This window comes from Sarcophilus harrisii, chromosome 1 (genome assembly GCF_902635505.1).
Source record: "Sarcophilus harrisii chromosome 1, mSarHar1.11, whole genome shotgun sequence".
Lineage (NCBI taxonomy): Eukaryota > Metazoa > Chordata > Mammalia > Dasyuromorphia > Dasyuridae > Sarcophilus > Sarcophilus harrisii.
The window spans coordinates 690700978-690718848 of NC_045426.1; the positions used below are offsets into that span (position 1 = coordinate 690700978).

At 52.1% G+C, this 17871-nt stretch overlaps 1 protein-coding gene across 3 annotated transcripts in view; it reads left to right on the plus strand.

The window, feature by feature from the left end:
- Positions 1 to 17871, plus strand: part of TPCN1 (two pore segment channel 1) — a 51780-nt gene that overhangs the window by 21029 nt on the left and 12880 nt on the right. For all 3 annotated transcript variants that reach the window (XM_023497098.2, XM_012542505.3, XM_012542504.3), the window contains 12 exons: positions 252 to 376; positions 5481 to 5657; positions 6607 to 6720; positions 7835 to 7965; positions 9038 to 9126; positions 9573 to 9607; positions 11499 to 11557; positions 12009 to 12108; positions 13726 to 13842; positions 15035 to 15159; positions 16204 to 16252; positions 16642 to 16705. In XM_023497098.2, the coding sequence (XP_023352866.1) occupies positions 252 to 376; positions 5481 to 5657; positions 6607 to 6720; positions 7835 to 7965; positions 9038 to 9126; positions 9573 to 9607; positions 11499 to 11557; positions 12009 to 12108; positions 13726 to 13842; positions 15035 to 15159; positions 16204 to 16252; positions 16642 to 16705 (1185 nt within the window). The remainder of the gene's footprint in view (positions 1 to 251; positions 377 to 5480; positions 5658 to 6606; positions 6721 to 7834; positions 7966 to 9037; positions 9127 to 9572; positions 9608 to 11498; positions 11558 to 12008; positions 12109 to 13725; positions 13843 to 15034; positions 15160 to 16203; positions 16253 to 16641; positions 16706 to 17871) is intronic.

The following is a 17871-nucleotide window of genomic DNA, read 5'->3' on the forward strand; positions in this document are numbered from 1 at the left end:
AGCCGCTAGGAGACTATCTTCCAAATCCTAGAGGGCCTGTGAACTGGCCCAGGGAAGGGAAGGCCCACGCCAACAGAAGCGAGAGCCTAGAAACACAAGAGATTGGAGAAGCACACACACTTTTTTTTAAACCTTCCTTGAATCTACTTTTTTTTCCCATTTCTGGCCATCAGTGCATCTCACTGTTTAGGTTGTTAGCTAACTTCTCCTCCCCCACTTCCTCTGTCAACTCTCCATTTTGTCCACCACAGATGGAGGCAGCTATGTTATCGGTGACTTGAGGGTGTCCACTCCAGACTCAGGGGATGGGATCCTCTTGAGTCCTACCAGACCCAGCTGGGAAATGAATTACCAAGAGGCAGCAATCTACCTCCAGGTAAGTTTGTGTCTCCCCCCTGGGCACGGCACCCGGTTTGTCCAGAATGCCACAGTTCAGAGCCGAACTTGTTGCTCTTCATGGGTTGGATCATTTTAGTTACTCAAAGTTCAAGTATCCTAAATGTTGAGTGAATTAATGAAGGTCTTAAATCCTGCCCCACCCCTCACCATCTGATCCAGAAGTGTAGAGTTAATGGGCCAAAGGGGTCGGCTTTCTTAATATGCTCGGCAACATGAGAGGTGTTGGGAGGGTTATGGCTGAGGAGGCTCAGGCAGTTTGCTTTTGAAAATTCCTTGGTTTATTATTGAAACAAGGTGCCTTTTAAAAATGTGTCTTAGTCTTTAACTTTTCTGCCATGATTTGCAACTTTTAGCTCCCCCAGCCTAGCTAGATTAGTGTTGCTGCCGAGGAGACTTTCCCTGAATTAATGCTTAAGAATTGATGATTCCCCGCCCCCCCCCCCCCCCCCCCCCCCCCCAGCCCTCCTGACTGTGCTACACTGCCTGTAAAGGATGCCGGTAACTCGATTGGCTTCGGTTCATCCATCTGAGAGTAGTCCTTTTGTTCCCTTTATTCCTCTTTCCATTCTCTTTGCCTTCATCATCCTGATCTTAGGTGGTAAGTATCAGACAGACTTTAATGGATCCTTTGGGATAAAGATGGATGAATGAGTGAGTGAGTGAGTGAATGAATGAAAAAATTATTAAGCTCTTACTTCGTGCCAGACATGTTCTAGCTATACAAATGCAGAGGCAAGTCAGTCCTTGCCTTCAGGGAGCTTCCATTCTAAAGGGGGAGACAGCCACAAAAGGGAATAGAGGCTGAAGAGGGACACCGGTCAGTGTGAGAAATTGTAGGGAAGCAGACGGAGCCAGTCCTTCCTAGGAAATGTGGCAGAGCTTGTTTACTCATCGCTGTTGGGGGTATGGGGGAGCATGGGGGGAAAGGATATGTGTGACTGTCGGGCTCTCAGTGGTGGAGATGGCCAGAGGGTGGAGAGTGAGCCCAGGCTTGGCGGAGTTTGGCCTTCCCTGAAATCACGGCCCAGAAGAGGCAGTCCAGTAAGGCTGGCAAAAGTCACTCAGTCAGTCAGCCAACATTTATGAAGCACTTCCTGTGTGCCAGGCACAGTGATAAGGGTTGTGGATACAAATTAAGACAAACAGCGGCCCCTGCCTTCTCGGGTACATAATTAGGTTCTCCCAGAATTCATACAGAGTGGGTGGAAGACTATTACGCAGGGAAGTCCCTAGTAGCTGTGGGGGGTCCAGGGAAGTCCTTGTAGAAGGTGGCATCTAAAGGGAGTCTTGAAGGAAGGCACGGGAGAGCACTGTGGGCACAGGAGCCAGGGAACAAGCCTCCCAACTGTCTCGTAGGGACGGGGAGGGGGAGTGGAGAAGGGTCTGAAGAAGAGCAAGGCCAGAGTCGCAGGCTGTGAGGGCTCTAGGAGCTAGGCCCCGTTTTTATTCTGTCCTAGTTGTAAACTGCCAGATTTTGAGTTAGGGGTGATGTGGACAGACGTCGGCTCTAGGATGGTCATCTTGGCAGCATAGATTGGTGGGGAGAGACCTGAATCAGGAAGCCCGGTTGGGAAACAGTCGCTGTAATTCAGGCAGGATGTGATGGGGGTCCTGAGCTCGGCAGGGACTGTGGGAGCCCAGACCAGTGAACCACAGGAGGGCAGTTGTGTGTGTCAGAGCGACAAGATTGGCCAGGGCATACAGGAGGCACTCATTATGTGTTTATTGCATTGCGTGCAAGTGAGGAATTGAGGATGTTGGAGAGATTGAGGCCTTTGGTGACTGGGAGGACAGTAGTACCCTTGATTGCCATCGTGAGCTCAGATGTTAGGGAAGGTTGGAAAGGGAGAGTTTGGTGGGCAGATGAGTTCTGCTTTAGACTCATTGAGTTTGAGACGCCCACCTGACATCCAGCTGGGGACGTGGCGCTGGACTGGTCAGGAGCAAGATGGCCAGAGGGGCGGACTGTGGGGAGGGCTGCTGGCTGGGACAGTCAGGGCTTTTTAAAAGCTCTTGAGAGAATTCACCCAGATAGGACCTAACACATGCAGCCGGCCTAGTGTGCATTCATATGCTTCCCGATTCCCTGAGAGCGCTACAGTATCAGCAGCTTCTAATTTAAGGCAACAAGCATTTATTAGATACCTGCTGTGTGCCAGGCACCATGCCAAGGCCTCATGGGGTTGAAGGGACCCAAAGGGACCCTTCTCTGTTAAGACTGACAGGTGTCCTGCCTCCAATCTTTTACATTCTCGGGCTTGTTTGTGGCTATGCTGAACAGAGGGGAAGGCGGTTTCCATTCCTTTAGCTCTGTGCCGGCGGAGGGGGAGACCTTGATGTGCCCCATGTACCCAGGAGCCCCTGGTGGCCAGGAACTGCTTCCCTTCCCTGCTTTAAACAGGAAAGGTGCTGGGGGCAGGGTTCACTTGTAGGGGGAAAAGACCAAGTTTCTCTAATCTCATTGTGGGCTTTATTGCCTGCTCAGATGGGCCATGAGCAGTTGGGGAAGAGCTAGAGATTCATGTTCCCTTCTTCCTTCGGAGGCTCCATCTGCTCATATTTTCGCACTAGTTGTTGTTTGCTGAGCAGCCTGGCCATGATGGAATAGCCGGCTCTGGCCCGGCATCCCTCCTGGTGGGCCTCTACCCTCGGCAGTGAGTAGGAAGTGCGAGGGCCTGACACCAGCTGCCTGACCTGTCCTGGATCCTTCTGGCCTTAACTAGAACAGGCTTCCTCTGGGGCCTGGGCTCAGGATCAGACAGAGCATCAGGGAGACAGAGCAGCAGGGAGCAGCCCAACCCTGGCCGGGACAGCTGGCCTCTCCCAAGGTTGGGCCAGGAGAGCCAAGAGCCTAGCCACTCTCCCAGAAGCTTCCCGAACTGAGAGCCCCGATCCCACTGGGGCCCGAAAGGAGCTGATGGGACATTGATCAGTAGCATTCAGCAAAAGCTCCCCAAAGCAGTGGTTTCTTCCTAGAAATCGGAGCTGCTGCAGAAAACCCAAGCTGGGCCAGAGACCCCATGAGTGATCTTGTGTTCACTCCCACCTCCCCCGTGGCCTGCCCTTCTCAGGACTGGCGGACCCTGGCAGCCCCAGCAGCAGAGAGCCTCCTGAGCCCGAGGATTGGGGGCAGGGGCTCTGGGCCCACAGGCTCATCCCCTTTCTTGCCATGTGTTTTTGGAGCAGAATCACTGTGTGTCCGGCTGCGTCTCTTTAGCATCTGGGGAGAACTTGCAATGGAGCAAAGTGCTGGGTTTGGAGGCAGACCTGAGTGTCAGTCCAGCCTCCAGTATTTACCAGCTGTGTGGCGTCGGGCAAGTCACCTAACCTCTGTTATCCCCAGTCTCTTTATCCATAAAAGGGGGATGATGACAGCACCTGCCTCTGAGTTGTTGTGAGGATCAAATGAGATCATTTTGTAAAGCACCTATGAGCACGGGGCCTGGCACAAGGTGGTGCTTAATTAATGCTCGTTTCTTCCTCCTTTCCTTCCCAGCCTGTGGGAGTCCTGACTCAAGGGCTGAAGTCAGGTCTTTCCACTGGTTCAGCGTTTGTTTGGGCCCCTCAGCAGGTGGGGGCCCACAGGGATCAATCCTAGGGCTGATAATACACAGTTCTTCTCTTTGCTGATGGCTGAGGTGAAGGGATCGAGCAAAGAGCCAGGAGGTCCCAAGACTTGGTATCTCTTAAATGCTTATGACCTGCCAAGTAGTGAACTAACCACTGGCCTTATGGATGCCCAGAAGAAACCCTCCTTGCTCTCAGCCAGCTGGAAGAGATGACCGGCTCAGAAATAGTGAGGAAGCAGGTTTTAGGGCAAGAGGCCGAGCTGCCAAAGGTGCCATCCCTGGACCCTTTTCGGGCCCTGCCTCCAGCACAAAGACGTTTGATGGGAGAAACGGCGGCTAAAAGTGGGGTCCACTTAATCCGAGGAGGCGGGTGCGTTAGTGGGAAAGCCTTGGAGGAGGTGACCCCGGAGCAGCAGGGGAAGGGCTGCTATGTTGCCTGGGACGGCTGACACCTGCAGAGGAAGGAGCGGGATCTGAATTGATCCCTATAGCAGAAGAGCTCCAGAATGGAGACTCCCCAGTGGATGGACAGAAATGAGTATTTATTAAGCTTCCGCTGTGTGCCAGGCCCTGTGCCAGGGACACAAAGACGGACTTAGGGAGCGCCCTGTCTGATGCAGGTGACTGTGTGCACTCACGGAAGCTCCTCTCTAAAGGGAGGCGGAAGGGGGTGCTGAGCCCTGGGGGGGTGGCAGAAAATTCAGGCGAGGCTTAAAGGAACTTAGGAAGCTCAGAGAGAGTGGGCATGGCAGCCTGCAGTCAGGATCAGTCCCGGGCACGAGAAGGCAAGGGCAGTATCTCTGCCAAATCCCCCAAGATGGGGTCCCAAGGGTCGGGCACAAGCACCAATTCCAGGCCTGGGACACAGCCAGGTAGGGGAGAGGCCTGATGTTTGAGGAACAGCAGGAAGGGCCCAGGCTCGGGATCACAGGGCACCCAACGGAGAGGAACGTGTAAGGGGCGAGCCAGGCTGCAAAGGCTCCCAATGCCTGGTGGGGGATTTTCTAGGGGACCCTGCAGCTGATGAGTAATGGGGCCCTTATGGTCAGGCTGCACTCTGGGGAAATCCCTGCAGCTTGTGGAGGAAGACGGGAGCTGAGAGGCCCTGGGAGCCCGGCTGTGGATGGGAAGGGGCTATGGGACAGACCTGAAGGGGAAGCTGCAGGACTCAGCCCCCATGAACTGTGGGTAGAGTGTACATGGGGGACTGAGGCTGACGCCAGTGCTTCTGTCCTGTGGCGAACCTGGGACAGGCGGATGGAAGGGCTTCTCAGGGGACCCCTGAGAACTGGCCAGGCTTCCCTCCCTTTCCATCCCTCTCCCATGAGTTCCGGTCACATGGCCTTCTCCTAATAGTGCTCTCTGGGAGGGCCATCCTGAGGGCTCCACGCTGAGGTGGGTCTCAGGAACATGAGGTCACCTCCTCCCCCCCTCCCCCTTTTCTGCCAAGTCTCTCATCCTTCCTCCAACCCTCTGGTGCTGAATCTCTGTCCTCTGCTCTTGGTGTTTCAGGAAGGTGAGAATAATGACAAGTTCTTCACCCACCCCAAGAACGCCCAGGGCCTGGCTGCGTACCTCTTTGTCCACAACCACCTGTTCTACCTGATGGAGCTGACCACGGCTTTGCTCCTGCTGCTGCTCTCCCTCTGCGAGGCTCCCGCTGTTCCCGCGCTCCGGCTTGGTATTTATGTGAGTGCCCTTGGGCGTCCTGGGAGAGACCACAGGGCTGGGACAGGGGCACCGAGGGGCGCCCTCCTAGGGCACAGGAATGATACCCACCACCCCTTCAGGGGGATGTCCGGGGGTCTAGTTGCTAAGAAAGGTCCAGATTTAGAGAGACCATAACTTAAGAGGAGTCAGGATCCTGGAACCCAGTCCTTGCTCCATCAGCCTTGTACGTCCCTGTTCATCCCTGATGAACCTTGAAAGCCCAAGAGAACTCCTCCTATGGGCAAGTCTGCTTGTTTTAGGTGCAGAGCTTCCTCCTTCTCCTTCCCAGATGAGGGAACAAAAGAGTGATGGATCCCATGATGACATGGGTTGTTCACTTTTGGTGTTATTTCCCAAGGGACAAATGGGAACCTCAGCGAGAGACTGTGCTCAGAGGGGCTGCCTTGATGACCCCAGAGACCCTCCTGTTACCCTGCCCCGTGGTATCCCATGGGTGTGGGCCTGTAACCATGTTCTTTCAGGTTGTTAGGCAAGTCTCATTTTCCCAATCCGTTCTCCCCCTTTTAAAGAGAAGTTGCCTTCTTAGCTTAGTTGCAGTGTCTTGGGATCACGGTGTCTTCCCAGAAATAGCGAGTTTGTGTGTAGATGGGGCAAGAAAGTCCCGTTCCCCAGACTGTCCCTGGGACCTGAAGCTGGGTCTTAGAATCCTAGGACTTGGAGCTGCCGGAGAAAGACCAGGCTGCCTAGTGACCCCTGAAGCCCAGAAAAGGGGAGAAGGGTGCAGAATTCACCCAGGTGTGAGCTGCATGAGCAGCAGAGGCAGCTGGATCCCAGTCCTCCTGCCTCCAGGGCCAGGGTTCCCACCGGGACACGGACCTCAGGCTGCTCTAGCTCCGGTCACGTCCCCGGCTCCTCGGCTTTGGGGGAGGCTGGGGGTGCCCTCATCGTGCCCTTTGGGGTGTTCCAGGTACACGCGACTCTGGAGCTCTTTGCCCTGATGGTGGTGGTCTTTGAGCTGAGCATGAAGATGCGATGGCTGGGCTTCCACACCTTCATCCGGCATAAACGCACCATGGTCAAGGTAATGCTTCTGGCCCCTGCCTCTCCCCTGCCTCGCAAAGCCCACCTTTGCCGTTAGCCCCAGGCCGGGCCCTTCAGACTGTGTGTTTAATGTGGAGCTGTAAGGGACCGTCCCAACCCCTTGCCCCCGGTCATGAAGGAGGCCTCTGAGGGCAGGTACCTTGGCCAGTGACCCAGCAGCCAAGGGCAGAGCTGGGGTGGGAGTCGGGGTCTGTGTTCCACGAGGTCACAAACTGGAGCAGGGAGAGATGGGAGAGACACTGAGGGCCGGAGAGAGAGATGGTCAAGGGAGAGGCCCTCAGGACTTGTCAGAGGGTGGGACCGCAGCCACAACTCCAGGACCCTGCGCCTGGCTGACTCGGAACATGCTCCTCCCTTTATCTGTTGACTTGAGGGGGAAGTGCCTTTCCTAGGATCCCCCAACTAGTCAAGGACTGAGCCAGATCCGAACCCCACTCTTCCCGGCTCCGGGGCTGGTGCTCTCTCTGCCCCCTCTGGGTGTGTTCCTGACACAAACAGAGGGAAGGAAGCAAGACAGTTTGGAGATGTTGACAGTCTAGTTGGGGGAGCACACGTACCTGGGTGACACAGGTAATGTGAGCTAGTGCAGGACATCATGCCGGAGTGAGTGAGGGGGGCTGGCGGAGTTCGGAGATGGGGGCAGTGTGGTCCAGGGAAAGAGCTTTGGACTGGATCCTAAGAGCCAACTTTAAAGCCTGGACCTGCCCCTTCGTGCTATGTGACTTTGGGTCGGGTTCTCAGCCTCTCTGGGCCTCCTGGGATTGGTATGGCGTCCAAAGTTGTAGGCAGGGCTCTTTCTGAGCAGTGGGTGTGTCGCTGCTCTTAAATAATCCTGCCTTCAGCAGGGCGGTCAGGGCAGTCAGGGAAGGCTTCTGGAAGCAGGTGGGACAAGCTGGTCTACGAGGCCCTCCAGGGAGCCCATTCCAAGAGACCCCTCGCCACTCCTGCCTAGCTCGTGGCTGCTTACGTTGCCCTGTCCTTCCCTCCTCCCGCCTCCTCCTCCTTGTTCCCTCGGGGTCTCTGCCGGGGGAAGGGCCCACACTGCGCAGGGCTTGGTTCCCTGGGTCCGCTCCACTCGGCCTCTCTCCCCACAGACAGTCGTGCTGCTGGTCCAGTTTGTCGAAGCCATCGTGGTTCTGGTTCGCCAGACGTCCCACGTGCGGGTGACACGGGCCCTGCGCTGCATCTTCTTGGTGGATTGCCGATACTGCGGTGCTGTCCGTCGGTGAGGAGGGGGGACATGCCCTCAAAATAGGGCTCTGTGCGGGAAGCAGGCCTTCCGTGGGATCCTCCGGGCTGAAGGGACTCAGCTGCTAAAGTCCGGGAGCCCCAGGGCCTCTGGGCAGTGGGATTCAGGCAGCTGGCGAGCTCACCAAGGCTCGGGTTGGCGTGGGCAGTGTTTGGCATTCCTCCCTCCACCCTGCCAGTGACCCCTTGTAGGGTCAGAGGGGCGTCAACTCAGCATCAAGAATGGTCCAGATTCTACCCGTTGGGTCGTATGGAAACAATAGACACGGGGGACTAAGTAGTTCTGAGAATGAGTAAAATGTGCTTGGCGCCCTTGTCAGCAAGCTTGGAAATAACGGGTCCTGAAAGTAGACGGGCCATGAGATCTCCCTGGTCGCATCCCCTCCCACTAGGGATAGCCAGAGGCCGGCCTTCCCACTTGCTCCTTGGTCTACCCTCCCTCTCATGCCAAGGCTCCACCCCCCAGGGATCCCCTCTAAGGTCCCCTGGTCCCAAGCTGGAGGGAGACCGGATCAGGCAACTGAATGTAGGGGGATCATCAGCAGATATTTGATTGCGTACCGATTTGATATATCTGTGTACTTGGGGTTGCATAACAATTTCTTGGGCAAAAAGGGGTCACGAGTGGAAAAAGTTTAAGAAGCCCTGGCCTAGCCATTGTGACAGAGGGGCATGGCCTTGGGGGGGGTGGGGTTACTCTGTAGGATTCTCCAAGACTCCAGCTCCCCCTCCCCAATCAAGGTCAGCAAGGTCTTGTGGGGGGGGGGGGGAGGGAGAGGAATAAAAGCTCACATCCTATAGTGGTTTATGGTTCGCAGAACATTTACTTGCATTTTTTAATTTGACCCCCAAGAGTGGCAGTAGAACCGTTTATACTCCCATTTTAAAGCTGTGGAAAATGAGGCTAAGTAATTGATGCTCTAGGACTTGAATTCAGGACTTCTGCCACCAAATCAGCTTCTCTTTCCGTTGTACCCGCTCCCCCTCTGCCGGCCCTTCCATCCCAGACCTTAGCCTCTGACCCACCCCCATCATTTCTTCGCTTCCAGCAACCTGCGGCAAATCTTCCAGTCTCTCCCTCCCTTCATCGACATCCTGCTGCTGCTGCTGTTCTTCATGGTGATTTTTGCCATCTTGGGTGAGTCCCCTCCATCTCCCAATCTTCCACCGTGATAAGTCATGACCTTGGTGCAGAATTCAGAGTTTCTCTCCTACCTGCTTCTGAGGAGTTAATAGTGCACAGAAGGACGGGGTGATGCTCCCATTATGTATCCGGGAAAACAGAGGCCCGGGGGTTGGCAGTGACCCATCCTGGGGCTCCTGGGCCAGGCCTTGGCTCCCCCACGCTGGTTGCCTACCTTTTGTCTCCTGAGCACAGAAAGCTCAGGGGGAAGCATGGGGAGGCCAAGAGAGTCAGGCCCTTTCCCACCTTGTGGCTGTCAGACCTTCTGGGTCCTGGGGAGGAGGAAGGAGGAGCCGGGTCGCTGCCCAGGATGCGTCCCAGTCCAGCCCTCGACTCCTTTGGCTCCTTGCCTGGCTGCCAGACCATCTAAGCCCACGTGTGTTGTTTCTTCCGTCTCCTAGGATTTTATTTGTTCTCCCCAAATCCCTCGGACCCGGTGAGTAACCAACAGCTCGGAATCTGTTTTTCTTAAGATCTCTCCCTCAGGAAATACAATTAGCAATAGTAATTGTAAAAAAAAAAAAAAAAAAAAACAAAAACATGTTTCTCTGATGGAATATTATCGTTCCCTGGGAAATGACGAGCAGGAGGCTCTCGGAAAGAAAAACAAAACCTGGAAAGTCCTCCATGGACAAAATAAAACATACTGTGGACAAGTAATAGCAAGTCTGGGATGAGCAGCTGTAAATGGTTTTGCTGTTCTCGGTAGTACAGTCACCCATGATTATTCTGAAGGGTTTAATGGTGAAAACTCTGCTCCATACGCACAGAAGGAACTGAGCGGGTCTGAGTACAGATCGAAGCCTTCTCTATTTCTCTTTCTTTTTTAACTTCATTTTTCTTGAGGGTTTTTATTTTCATGAGGGTGGGAGATCTGTGTGTTCTTTTACAATTTAATTGTTATGGCTATTTTTTGTATAACTTCACATGTGGTTTGTTTGTTTGTTTGTTTTTCATTTAATAGCCTTTTATTTACAGGTTATATGTATGAGTAACTTTACAGCATTGACAATTGCCAAACCTCTTGTTCCAATTTTTCACCTCTTACCCCCCACCCCCTCCCCCAGATGGCAGGATGACCAGTAGAGGTTAAATATATTAAAATATAAATTAGATACACAATAAGTATACATGACCAAACCATTATTTTGCTGTATAAAAAGAATCAGACTCTGAAATAATGTACAATTAGCTTGTGAAGGAAATCAAAAATGCAGGTGGGCAAAAATATAGGGATTGGGAATTCAATGTAATGGTTCTTAGTCATTTCCCAGAACTCTTTCTCTGGGCGTAGCTGGTTCAGTTCATTACTGCTCCATTGGAAATGATTTGGTTGATCTCATAGCTGAGGATGGCCTGGTCCATCAGAACTGGTCATCATATAGTATTGTTGCTGAAGTATATAATGATCTCCTGGTCCTGCTCGTTTCACTCAGCATCAGTTCGTGTAAGTCTCTCCAGGCCTTTCTGAAATCATCCTGCTGGTCATTTCTTACAGAACAATAATATACCATAATATTCATCACAAGTGGTTTTTTAACTGAGAGTGGAGACAAGGGAGAGAACCTAGAACTTAAAAAAACCTGAAAAACAAATGTTAAAAAAAAAAAAAAACAAACACTTTGAATGTAGCTGAGGAAACTATTAAATAAGACATATTGGGGGAGGGGGAAAGATCTCTCCTTTCAGCCACGGCAGCTGAGCGGTCACAGTCACTTGTTAGCTTGTGACAGAGGAACCTGACTGTTGTTGGCATTCAGTCACGCAGGCCACAAATGTAAACAGTTCTGTGGACAAGTAATAGCAAGTCTGGGATGAGCAGCTGTAAATGGCTTTGCTGTTCTCGGTAGTACAGTCACCCATGATTATTCTGAAGGGTTTAATGGTGAAAACTCCACTCCATACACACAAAAGGCGTATGGAGCTCTAAACAGTGTGCCAGGCACTGGCCAGCAAGGGACCTGTTCAGAGGCGCCACATTTTATTAGAAATAAGTATGTCTGTAAGTGTGCGCCAAGTAAATATAAAAAGAGTCAATACCAATCATTATAGAGTAGTTAGATTGGGCTTATTTAATTTTTAGTTCTGGGCTCAGAGAGATGCCCCTTCCCACATAGAGAGTGGTGGTGGGATACCCGCCTCTGGTTAAGGAGACCAGGGCCCTGGGACTGCCAGGAGTGACTACTACATGGCCCGGGTGCATGAGCTCCCCCGTCTGCCCTGCCTGGTTCGGGGAGTGAGGGGCAGGCGGTGACCGGAGGGCTCCCGGTCCCAGGCTCCTCCGTCACCTCGGCCTCTCCCTCAAGCTCCCCTCTCCCCCTTTGCAGTACTTCAGCACCTTGGAAAACAGCATCGTCAGCCTTTTCGTCCTGCTCACCACTGCCAAGTAAGTGGTTGGGGGGGCCCCGGTGCCCTCTGCCACCCCAAACAGCCCCCAAGCCCGCGGTGGGGCTTCCTCCCCAGAAAACCTCCTGAGCAACTCAGCCCAGACTCCCTCCTTCCTTTCTTTCTCCAAAGGAGCTTAGCGAGCATTCCCTTTGGCACTGTGGGTCTGTGGGCAGCCTCAGAGTGGGAAGAGGGAGGCAGCCCAGGACCCTGGCGGTCAGGAAGCAGCTGTCCCCACTGTGGGAGAGCACCACGGAGCCATTGCTCTGGGGCTCCTTCGGGCAGAGCCAGGACTGCTCTTGGGGAGGAGGAGGGAGAGCTTGGCAAAAGGCCGACAGGGTGCCACGTCCCACTAGAGGGAGGCCCGGCCCAGCCTGACTGGAGGCCTCTTGCGTCGGGCAGGGCCTGGAGAGAGGGGGGCACTAACTCCCTCCGACTCTTTTGGGGCACAGCTTCCCAGATGTCATGATGCCCTCGTACTCCCGGAACTCCTGGTCCTGCATCTTCTTCATCGTGTACCTTTCCATTGAGCTCTACTTCATCATGAACTTGGTGAGTGGGCAGCGGGCAGCCCTCCAGCCCCTCTTCTCCGGCCTTGTGCTGGGCCTGAGGTTCAGGACCAGGGGGAGGCAGTGAGAGGGGTGACAGGAAGTAAGGAAATCTTCCACACTCAGCGGATCTGAAAGACCAACTGGTCCGACCTGCCAGAGAACAGAAGGGGAAACTGAGGCACAGAACCAGCAGCCATGGAGCCCTGGTTCAGTTCAGTGCCCTGCCCCCAAGGTTTTACATGGGCAGCTATGGTTAAGTAGGAAGTTATGTGAGACAAAGGAAGCTAGCATGGGGGCGTTGCCCACAATGGGGTCAGTTCCACAGACAGTGATTACAGACTAAGTGCAAAGTATTGAGACAAGAAGGTAAAAGTGTAATCGCCCCCACCCTTCAGGATCTTATCCCTCACACACACACACACCCAGGCATATGTGCACGTGTAAATGCACGCACACATACACAGATGTTCGCATATGCAGAAGCTCATGTAAGCTCAGGATCATGGGAAGACGGAGGACACACTAAGTTGGGACCGTTAGTTACTGTTCCATGGAAGTCGGGCCTGGCTCGGCCACGGCACCTTGAAGGTTTCTGGGAAGCAGCGTGGAGGAGGGGAGTCCAGGCAGGTGCAGTGGGCAGACGACCTTGGTGCTTAGACTGCAGCTGGAGCTGGCTCAGAGGTCAGGGTGATGGACAGAGAGGGCGTGAAATGAAGCATTGGAGTTCAAATTCTCCTGGTGGGTGGAGCAAGACATGAAGGATCTGAAGTGTCACGGACTCAAGAGCTTGTGCCTGGGCCCGCAGGCAGCGGGGAGCCCCCGAAGGCCTTGGAGCAGGGAAGTACCTGCTAAGACCCATGCCTTAAGTTTGGGGGGCTTAGAGAGAGTGGCTTGGCGCCGAGTGGCTGGGGCCGAGAGGCTGGGGCTGAGACACTTGCAGGGACATGAACCAACTGAGAGGCCCTTCTTGTGTCCAGGGCGAGGAGATGAGGTTCTGGACTGGAGCGGTTGTGGTGCGAGGGGAGAGAGGGTCTGGATGCGTGGGGCTAGAGCAGGGAGAGAAGGCAGCTGGCCGGATGTAGCGAGAGAGCGGGCTCGGGGGCTGCGTCTGTGGTGGGAACAGTCATGGAGGAGCAGGACTGTTTCACATGGCTGTCAGTGACGCGGCATTCGGTCCCATGCTTTAGAAAAACAAAACCAATGGAGAGAAAGAGGGGCAGTGTGTCTGTCCTTAGGGAGGCAGAGAAGCAAATGTGGAACTGACAGGCCCCCCCAAACCTGAAACAGGGAGCAGGACTTTCCATTGGCAGAACCATGAGAGCCTAGAGTAGGAGCTCAAAGGGCTGGGGCTCCCCTCTCTATGGAGCTTTCTGTGAGTGCCTTGGGGGTGACTAGTGAAAGGGCTGTAGAAGGACAGGTCCTGGCAGGGAGCTCCAGGGTTCTAGGCCTTTTGTGCTTTTTTTTTTGAGAAGCAGCAAGACTCGTTCTTAGTTGGTGAGCCTCAGTTTCCTTCTCTGTAAAATGGGGATATTAATACTTGGATTACCTACTTCATCACAGGAGAAACTTGTTTGTAAAATTAAGAATGCTCCATATGTTGTGAACTGTTGTCTCACAGCTCCTGGCCGTTGTGTTTGACACATTCAACGATATTGAGAAGCGCAAATTCAAGTCACTGTTGCTTCACAAGCGTACGGCCATCCAGCATGCGTACGGTCTGCTCATCAGCCAACGGGTAAGGGGTTGGGAGATTTTAAAGTTTGAATTAGCTATCACAAATGACTCGTGTGTTTTAGAAGCCAAATATAAAAGAACTTTAATAATAATAACTAAAAGCAGCAAAGAATAGACCTTTTGCAATAAAAAACCAGCACAAAAGGATAATAACTAAACACATTACAATTATTAATATAGTAATCAGGATAGAAGAAAAAGAGAGAAAAAACATTACCAATTTGGGGGGGGGGGCACCGACTCTGATTCACTGTGGCTAGGGGTCCCGTGTTCAACCTATGAGTCCCGAACTGGGAATTTTTGCAAGGCAGAGCATCCTCTCCATGGATGAGACTCCAACGAGCCATTTCAGAGCAGGGGCTTTTATGGGGTTGCAGACAAAAACGGTTTTGGGCCAAGGATTTGGAATATGGACGGGCCAGGGGCTTTGGGCTTCGGCCCGCCTTTTTGGCTATTGACCATGGGAATACAGATGTGTTAGCTCATCAAGGAGATAACCGTGAGGAGCTGCTAGGTTGTAATTAATAAATGACATCCATGGGAGATTAGCCATTTCTCCCAAGTACTGTCCTTGAGTTTCGGGAGGGACTAGTTCCTGCAACCTAGATAAGCAGCCGATGCATACATGATACATTCCTTGAGAAATCAAAGTGAACTTTCCTTGAGAAGTCACTAAAGGATAGAGTGAACTTACTCAGAATAGGGAATATTCCTTCATAAGGGGCTGCAGGGCAGCTGCCATGCATGTGGGCATCTGCACATATGGAGACGTAGATCCACACAGATAAATGGACACACACGACCACACATGTATGTATACATATATACCCACAGAGCCATATAGACACATGGGCACACACAAGCCCAAGGGTTGAGCTCAGAGGAAGGAGGGAGTGGGTGCCCTGAGTCCCCAGGCAGCATTTACCATATGCGGGTCCTGCTTCCAGAGGGAAAGAACTCTATGGGGTTGGACTATGAAGGAAACCATGGGAAGGAAGCCAGAAGTCCCCACTTCCCACCCTCCTCATTTTGGAGGTGACTTGCCCAACATCACAGTCTCAATCTTGGCAGACCTCCCCAACATGCACCAACCTGGTCCCTGGTGGACCCCAGTCTCCTGCCTGAGCAGCTCGGGGTGGGGGATGTATGTCCACCTGCACAGACCTTGACCTTCCTTTCTGTGCCCTCTCTAGAGGCCCTCGGGGATCTCCTTCCGCCAGTTTGAAGGCCTGATGCGGTTTTACAAACCCCGGATGGGACCTCGGGAGCGCTATCTCACCTTCAAAGCCCTCAATCAAAGCAATACGGCTCTGCTCAGGTAGGACTTTGCCTGTGGAGCCTGGGATGGAAGAAATGAAAGGGGTAGTGGACTGAAGGATGCACAGGGGCGAGAGGAGGAGGTGTGGTTCAGTGGGAAGAGACCCAATGACCTAGGCTTCAACCTTGGCTACTTCATGTCTGACCTGAGGGTCCTGACCTGTCTGTGCCTGGTTCCTCATTTGTACAATAAAGACAGTACCATATGGTCTTTAAGGTCTCCCCACTCTAGTTCTATGACCCTAAGGAAATGGCTAAGAAGAGTCTTGGAGTGTCCCTTCCCAGAAAAGCTTTCTGATTGATTTTTAATGTAACTCCAGAAACGTGCCCCCAAGGACTTAGGAGGAGAATCCTGTAAACTGAAAAATGCCTCTTGTGCCACAGGAAGGGAGCTGTCCTGGGTATCCCTGGGCCGCCAGCAGCCGTCAGCATCCTCTCTTGTCCTCACTATGGAGGCTGATATTTCCCTCTAAAAGTGTCCCCAGGGATCCAAATATCCCCCAAGGGTTGTTTCCATTGGCCCTGCAGCCTCTGACCCTGTCAAGACAAAACATTCCTAGGAGGGGGAGGACAAGGACCCAGTTCCTGGCCTGGGCTCCCCCAATCATTCATGGTGATCTCTCGGGGGTATCAGTGGCTCTCTTGTTTGAGGAGTGACCCATAGGGACAAAGAGCCAGAGGCCGAGGCTTTGGGAGCCCTCTGCTCCCTCCAGGGTGCTGAGGAGGAGGCAGCTTAACAGAACAGAATGCTGAGTTTGGGTTCGAATCCCAGTCCTTGACTGTTATTCATGTAACCTGGGCCAAAGCACCCACCTTCTCTTCTCTTGGTCTCAATTTCTGCCATTAACAAGTGAGGGATTTCTTGGGAGGACCCAAGATCTTTTATTGCATCCTGCATTTTGAGGGGGCCTCCATTGTCTCTAGCCAAACTTGCTTGGGCCTCTCCCACATAACTCCCTAGAAGTGGGAAGAGCGACAGGCTGGGAACTGGGGAGTCCGTGGAGCTTGTGGTGACTTGTCCCTTTTCCCCCTTTGTCTCGGACAGCCTGAAGGATTTTTACGGTATCTATGAAGTTGTTGCCTTAAAGTGGAAGGTGAGGGCACTTGGGAGAAGGGCTGGGGAGTGGGGGCTGGGGAAGCCAAGTCAGGCCTGGGAGCTGAAGGACCACCCTTGAGAGCTGGGCTTGGCTCATGGGCCCACTGCAGTGGGTCCCCCAGAATGGGACTAATTCCCATTAACCAGATGCTAAGGGTCAGTCGCTCAGCAAGTTAAATGGGGAAAGGGAGAGAGGAAGGAAAGGAGGAAACAAGGGAGAGAGAGAGGGAGGAATGAAGGAAGAGAGGAAGGAATGGAGAGAGAGAGGGAGGAAAGAAGGAGAGAGGAAGGGAGGGAGGGAAGAAAATGTTGCTTTAAACTAGCTTTCCAGAGTAGTGCCATTTGTGGACCTCAGCTTCCCTTATTCTGTCTCTCGTCTGGCAACAGGCAAAGCGCAATAAAGAGCACTGGTTTGATGAGCTTCCCCGTACTGCCTTCCTCATTTTCAAAGGTAAATTTCTCAACATAAACAATAACTCCTAACACTAAACTGAAAGGAAGAAACATCTCAGGGCCGAGGGCTTTGTCCTTCTGTGACCACTTTGGGAGTGTGTCCTTGTCCTTTTTCTGAGGCCCACCAGAGGTTGTGTGTGTGTGTGGGGGGGGGGGGGGGGGGGGGGGGTGTCGTGGCTGGCAGGTTCATTGGCTTGACTGAACTGCTTTTTGTGTTCTTTCTTTTAAAATCTTTGTACAAAAGATGACTTTTAGCTGGGGGATATTTGGAGATGAGAATAATTTGAAAACAGATCAATAAAAAGGGAGATTTTGTTTTTTTTTAAAAGGCAGATATCTATGGAGTCAGTGGAGGCTCTTGGCTGGGCCTTATCTGAGAGGCTGAGTGGAGGCAACTAGGCCTGGCCTCTGGGCTTTACTTGGGCCTCTTTGGCCTATGTGCTACTATTTGTGTATAACAAAGGAGAAACCAGAAGACAATTAATGGGTAGCTGTTTAATGGAGATGGCACATGTACTCTATTCTTTTCTACCCTTTAACTGACCAAGAAGGAAACATTTACTTATTAAGTACCTATTGCAAATCTGGCAGGTTTTGTGCCTGGCTAAAAAGCATTCCTTCATTCATTCTTTTTTTTCATTCATCCATTTATTTTTGCATTTAATTTTTTTTTCTCAATGACATGTACTTTGAGATGAATTTTGTTATTTTTTTCTAGCTCTGTAATTTTTTGGTAGTTTGATTGGAATGGCACTGAACAAGCAGACTAGTTTAGGTAGAATTGTCATTTTTATTATATTAGCTCGACCTACCCATGAGTTAATATTTTTCCAATTGTTTAGACCTGCCTTTTTTTATATGAAATATGTATTGTAACTGTGTTCATATAGTTCCTAGATTTGTCTTGGAAGGTAGACACCCACATATTTTATTTTGTCTACAGTTATTTTAAATGGAATTTCTTTTTCTATCTCTTGCTGCTGGGCTTCCTTAGTAACATCTGGAAATGCTGATGATTTGTATGGGCTTATTTTATATCCTGCAAATTTGCTAAAGTTAATTGTTTCAAGTAGATTTTTAGATGATTCTCTTAAGTATATCATCACATCATCTGAAAAAGATGTCAGTTTTATCTCCTCATTGCCTATCTTTATTCCTTTAATT